The sequence below is a fragment of the Capsicum annuum genome, chromosome 1 (genome assembly GCF_002878395.1).
Source record: "Capsicum annuum cultivar UCD-10X-F1 chromosome 1, UCD10Xv1.1, whole genome shotgun sequence".
NCBI classification, from domain to species: Eukaryota; Viridiplantae; Streptophyta; class Magnoliopsida; order Solanales; family Solanaceae; genus Capsicum; species Capsicum annuum.
In genome coordinates, this window is record NC_061111.1 from 143,668,336 (window position 1) to 143,674,879 (window position 6,544).

At 35.8% G+C, this 6,544-nt stretch overlaps 1 protein-coding gene across 3 annotated transcripts; it reads left to right on the forward strand.

Annotated features, from left to right (window-relative positions):
• The first annotated feature begins 918 nt into the window (after window positions 1–918).
• LOC107838747 (probable disease resistance protein At4g27220) lies at window positions 919–5,132 on the forward strand. Of its 3 annotated transcripts, none has more exons than XM_016681943.2 (3): window positions 919–1,116; window positions 1,264–1,287; window positions 2,234–5,132. In XM_016681943.2, exon 3 carries the CDS (start codon window positions 3,608–3,610, stop codon window positions 4,928–4,930), a length of 1,323 nt encoding a protein of 440 aa, XP_016537429.2. In that variant the 5' UTR covers window positions 919–1,116; window positions 1,264–1,287; window positions 2,234–3,607; the 3' UTR covers window positions 4,931–5,132. The 3 variants fall into 3 exon arrangements, with proteins under 3 accessions (XP_016537429.2, XP_047253061.1, XP_047253065.1); XM_047397105.1 differs by having other exon boundaries at window positions 967–1,116; window positions 1,264–1,878; XM_047397109.1 differs by lacking the exon at window positions 1,264–1,287 and having other exon boundaries at window positions 974–1,116.
• The last annotated feature ends 1,412 nt before the right edge of the window (window positions 5,133–6,544 follow it).

A 6,544-nucleotide genomic window follows, 5' to 3' on the forward strand; every position in this document is an offset into this window, starting at 1 on the left:
TGTACATAACAATAATTAACAATTTTTTTAAAAAAAATTGACTGATTTCTGCTTCAGTTGCTTCAATCGTGATTTTAATGTACAGTGATGTTTAAAGAGGTTAAAATGGCATAATGAGATTTAAAGAAGGTAAAATGGCATAATGAGATTTAAAGAAGATAAAATGTATGTAGTAAAGTGTGAGAAGAATAAAACATAAGTAAATTTTATTACTATATTTTAAAGAAATTAAAGAAAAGAAGTATAAAGATTATTTGCAAAAGATTTTTACAAACTAATTTAAATATAAATAAAGTAAATTTAAGTACAAAAAACGTGTATCTATCACAAATTTGCTACCAAATACTTCGCACTTTCTTAAGATTAGCAAAATTTCTATCAAATATGTGTAGCCATCTTTCTCAACTTTTTACAGTTCCTCAATATTAATTAACATTTCTCTGTTTTAAAAATAAAATGAAGAAAAGAAAATCTCAACTCTTCTTTCTTTATTAAAAACAACACTCTTTTTTCGTGTTAAAATTAATAATTAAACAAAACAATAGTGAATCTAATGCGTGTATTCTCTTTATCGAGTAAGATTACATGATTCTTAATCTTTGCGATATTGAAAATCAATAATCTGCTGAATATTTGATTTAAGCTATTTCATCAGATTTATGCCTCTTTTTTCTTTATATTTCTAATCGTAAAATTCAACAAGAAGGCTAAAAAAAGGTTTCAATTGTGATTCCCTCAGTTCAATCATACAAATAAAAATATTCTACTGCTTAAACTTTCTACTTCAAGATAAATCTTAAAACTTAAAATTTGTAATCTGCATGTTCTACTGTTGGCCCGTGTTGCACTCCTAGTTCTTAATAAGCACGCTTTCCAACACAATTATTTTCAATTTTTCTTTTTCAAAAGAGATATATCAAAAAAAAATTCTTAACCACATATTTGTTTCTTTTTCCCTTTTTCCTTTTATCCCTTTTATTCCGTGAAGAAGACCTTGACTTAAACCATTCAGTCCATTTATAACACTTGCTTCTTCTCTGTTGAGCTTTTGGTTCTTATACAATTAAAAAATCCGTGTAAAGATTATGTTATTTTGCTTCAACTTGAAGATCAAAGGTAAATATTGGATTTCGCTATACTTTTTTATTTGTATTTGATTTGATAACAAATTGACTTACTTCTATAATTTTTTTTTTCATATTCTTCAATATATACAGTTCCATGTTATTAATGGATCTTATTTTTTATTGTATTTGATACCAGATCTGCCTTGAACATCTGAAAAAGGTAAATTACTACTTAGTTAATTGTTTTCTCTGTAATAACTTTTTATGCTCTCTGTAATATATCAATTTTATGTTATATAATCTGATTTTTAGATCCTAAGAAAATTGTTTTGTCAGCTAAATTACACAAGTGGTCACACAAAATTATTTTTATTTTTTGTTGCATGAAAGTCACTGAGGCCCCAGTTCATAGGTGTGCGAGATTGGCTTTGGATTGTTTTAGGCGGGGTAGGGTTAGGCCGAAGAAATAGAGGAGGGGGTGATTAGATGTGACATGAAGCAGTTACAACTTACTGTGGGTAGAGGGCTAGTGCATGTGGGTGTAGCTTGGATAGTAATCGTGGGGCTGTGTGCATAGGTGGAGTTTCTAACTAGGAGGGTTCGGGCTAGGTGTGTGCTTTTGGTTTGATAGTGTATAATAATACTCTGTGGATGTTTTATTACGCCTTTGTTTACCGTCTTTTTGTCCTGGCCGGGGTTCTATGGGTGGTCTATCGGAAACATCCTCTCTACCTCTTCAGAGGTAGTGGTATGGGCCACGTACACTTTACCTTCCCCATTGGCTACACCCCACTTGATGGGAATACACTTGGTATGTTGTTGTTGCTGTTGTTGTTACATGAAAGTCATTTATCTTTAAAGTTTATTGTTTTATAAAAGACATCTATATTTCAAGTTTATCATATTATATGAAAGTGTTTTATTGGACACATTGTTTAATATTTTCAACTTGACGTTTACATTATAGTAGTGAGAATAAACAAGAAGCTCTTAAAGTAATATTATAGAAAAGTTAGTTTTATTGAGAAGATATCACATTAAGATTTGAATTTGAATTACATCCAAAATATGCGATGTCTTCGGCTCCTTGATGCCAATCAAAATAGTTACTATTATAATTTTATTCACTGCAACTGAACTACTTTAGCATGGTTCTTTTGTTGCAGTACTTTTTGGAATATCATGGAAGTTGTTGTTGGGAAGGTAGTTGACGCGATAGAGAAGGCGGATACATGTTCGTAAAGAAGATTATCATAAACTTTGGTAAGAATTTGGTAACTCCGGAATGAAATGTAAAGCAATTTTCAGATAAAGCAGTCGATATGAAGACAGAGGTCGAGAATCAAGAGCGATCTGGGAGGAAGAAGAGGAAACAACAAGTTGAATCTTGGTTTAACGAGGTTGAACAGCTCGAAGAAGAATTACGTCAGTTCAAAGAAGCAGCAACAAGAGGGAAGAAAAATAGAGTTGTTTTGAAGAAGTTGAAATGGAAGAGTGTTCAATGCAGATGCAACCAGTTCAGGAGGAAAAATTGAAACAGAATTTAGAAGTGATTTGGACGTGGTTATTGGATGAGAATGTCTCAAGCATCGGTATATGGTATGGGAGGGGTGGGAAAGAATCACTTTGGCAAAGCATACGTATAATCGTCTTCGTAGTACTTCTCAAGTCCATTGGGTTATTGTCTCTCAAGGGTTTAGCATCAAAGGATTATAAGACGATCTTGCCAAAATTGTGAATCTGAACCTATTAGACGTGGAGGATAAACACAGAAGGGCGGACCAATTTAACTGGGCATTCAGAAAAAGGAAAACATTGTTATCATATTGGATGATGTCTGGGATCGCCTTAGCTTGGAGAAGTTGGATTACCCTCTTGGTGTGGCCGGCTGCAAACTGATTCTAACAAGCCTCTCTTCTGAAGTCTGCCAAAAGATGGGTTGTAAGGAACTACTCGAAGTAAAGAAACTCAATACTGAGACTCGGCTTAGTCCAGATATTGAGCGAATTGCCAAATCAATGGCTGGAAGGTGCGAGGGCTTGCCGCTTGGGCTCATCACTTTGGGGGGAAGCATGAGCGGGGTGACTGATATGAGGGAGTGGAAGAATGCTTCGAGAGAATTCCCCGATGACTTGGAAAATGATGTCTTCAAGGTACCGAAGTATAGTTATGATCGGTTGAGAGATACAACTATGCTAGAGTGCTTCTTGTATTGTGCTTTGTATCCCAAGGATGATGCAATTGGCAGAGATGAACTAATTGGTAGATTTATAATGGAGGGGACTGGTGAAGGGAAATAGTAGGGAAGAAGAGTTTAACCAGGGCCATACCATATTGAATAAACTAGTGAAACTCTCCTTACTTGAAGCAGTAAGGATGCATGATCTACTCAGAGAAATGGCATTGCGGATCACAAATGATTAACCAAGGTACATGGTAAGGGATGGAATAGGATCACAAGTGTTGGCGGAGCAGGATTGGGTGTTCAATTTGGATAGAGTCTCTTTTACGACAGCAAGATAAAGAGAATCCCTGAAGACATGGCACCCAATTGCCCGACATTATCAACCTTGATTTTGTCCTATTGTGGTTTGACAATGATCCCAGGTTCTTTCTTTCAGTACATGAACAACCTCCAAGTACTCGACTTGAGCTACAACTCAGAGCTTATGGATTTACCGAGTTCCATTTCTAACTTGGAAAGTCTTACGGCACTCTCGCTTCGAGGATGTGGTGGGCTCAAATCTGTGCCAGCACTGGGAAAGCTAAAGAATCTGAGGGTGTTGGATGTATTTCAGACTGGTATTAAGGAAGTACCTCAAGGCATGGAAAACTTAGTCAAGCTTAAATTTCTAGATATGGGTGGAATAGATCTTGATGACTTGGCCAGCTTGGAACTGCTCGAAGAATTCAGAGGCGGGTTCTGTGATTTGCATAACTTTCACAAGTTCACGAGTAGTCACCATAACTATGAGAAAGATTGGTGGTATAACATATTTGTGGGGCCACCAGTGTCCGATTTTCTACTTGGTGGTGGCTTTGATGACTGCATACCGAAACAGAGAAGAGTGATTGTAGAACATTGCACCATTGAAGCAGGTGGAGGAGAAGCAGCAACATCAATTTTTCTTCCACATGGCATTGACATTCTAGAGGTCATGTTTTGCCGTGGGCTGAGTAGCTGCTTTGTGGACAATTTTCTGTCACGGACTACTTCTTTAAGAGGCTTGACCTGTAGGATCTTTGGTTGTGATGACATAGAATGGATCGTCAACGTGCCCTCTGGTAGAAATACTACTACAGACCCGCACTGCATACCTTTCCATAGTCTGGATGTTCACCACTTGCAAAATCTTGTTGGGCTCTGTAAGGGAAAGATTGCATCTCACAACTTCTCCGGTCTAACAGAATTGGTTATCCACCACTGCTCTAGGATGTTGTTGTTGTTTCCACGGGCTATCTTGCAGGATCTGAAGAACCTTGAGAAGCTTGCTGTAGGTTGGTGTTTTGAGATGGAAGAGATAATTGGAAGAGGGGAAGGAGAGGGAAGTAGCCAAAGCAGCAGTACATATACAACTGCTGACCTTCCTAAGCTAAAAAAGCTCCAACTGTACAATCTGCCTGAATTGAAGAGTATCTGTGAGGGAAAACTGATGTGTGATTCCCTTAAATCCATGGAATTTGTTAAGTGCCCCAAACTGAAGAGGATGCCTTTCTATACTCCACCTACAAATGAACATCCTTTTCCATCCCTTGGAGAAATCAGAGTTTATGAAGAAAATTGGTGGGAAAGATTGGAGTGGGAACAATCCCATCTCAACACCCTCTTCCAACCTTACATTATATATATTGTAAATAGTTAGTTACACTCTTTATTAACTAACTATTTCTCTGTAATGACACACTCTTCACTCTGTTCCTTTTTACCCCAAACAAACGTCTCTTGTATTGTCCTTCATCATGTATTAAATCTATATATTGGTATAGATGGATTTTAAAAAAATATGTAGTATATATTGTGTGTTTAATCCCCTAATTCGGGTTCTTATTACATTTTTTTTTGTATTTTAACTGTTCCTAGTGAAAATCATGGCTCCACTGTTGCTCAGTTTGTTATTTTTTATGAGTTCAAATAATGTTAGATTGTAGAATGTTTTCCTTCAGAGATATAAATAGAAATTTTAATGCTTTTAGTTGTTCTTCACTTTCATTGTAATTAAGCTTCAAACTGTTGGGATTTATATTGTTCTTTCGTATGTTTAAGTGTCAAATTTACACTTGGGTCCAAATTGAGTGTTTCTCCATCAATTTTACTGTCAATGAATCCAAAGCAAAGAAGCTTCTCTTCTCTTCACTCTTCTTTTTTCACATAGCAACTGAATATCCACTAAATTTACATTGCTTGTCACCTCACTTCCATTTGGAGTATCCTCATCGTATGGACTCTCTGTATACCTAGCCCACCCCCTCCCCCCAACCACCACCACACACACACCATCACCCTTATATATGTCATATCATCATCCTAGAATCAAGATTTGATGAAAAAGTATGTATTAGTATATAAAGAATTCATTTTTGTGGGTAAAGATTTGATTTCTGAGGTAGTTTGGTAGTTGGACTATGTAGTGTTTAAATTGATTCTTCACAAATAAAGGATGAGCAAATTCTTATTTTTTCACAACAACAATAGCAATAACATGGTTAGTATATTCGCATGAGCGTAGTCCGGAAAGGATGGGTGCGCCCAATACTTAGTCTTACTTTTGCATGTTAGAGAGGTTGTTTTTCAATAGATTACTGGCTCAAGAAAATTATTTTAGAAAAAGGTTTGAAAGAAAAGTAAGATTAAAACATCGAGATGAAAATATTGAAAAAAGGGAAATATCAACAGTACAAATACTAAAGATAACTACAGTAAAAGAAACAACGGTATTAATAAAATCGACGCGTAAGATAATACTAACATACTAGTAATAATACTGGTAAGGGAACAGACAAACGCTTCATTTGGATCCTGTGCTACCATGATAAGGAAAAAATACAATGCTACCTGCTAACCATTTATCAGAATCCTCTACCTCCATGGTTTTCTATATAGAATCATGACCTCGATGATCACAAATATGTCATCATGTCGGATCACCTCCTACAGTTCTTCTTTAATGTATCTCTACCTCTCTTCAAATTTTGAGTGTCAACTTAGACATTTGTGCTCCTCTTCTACACATGTCCTAATCATCTTTCTCATTTTTTGTATGTTGTCTAATACAATGGTTATTTTCACCTTGTCCCATAAATCCTCTTTCTTGATCTTGTCTATTATACTATTCCTACACATCCATCCAAGGATCCTCCCTTTTCCTATCTTTTATCTTTTGAATGTGTGAATTATTGACTGGTCAATACTCCACTTTGTACAACATAGTTGGCATAACAATTACTTTATAAAATTTAAGTCTCGGTGACACTTTTTT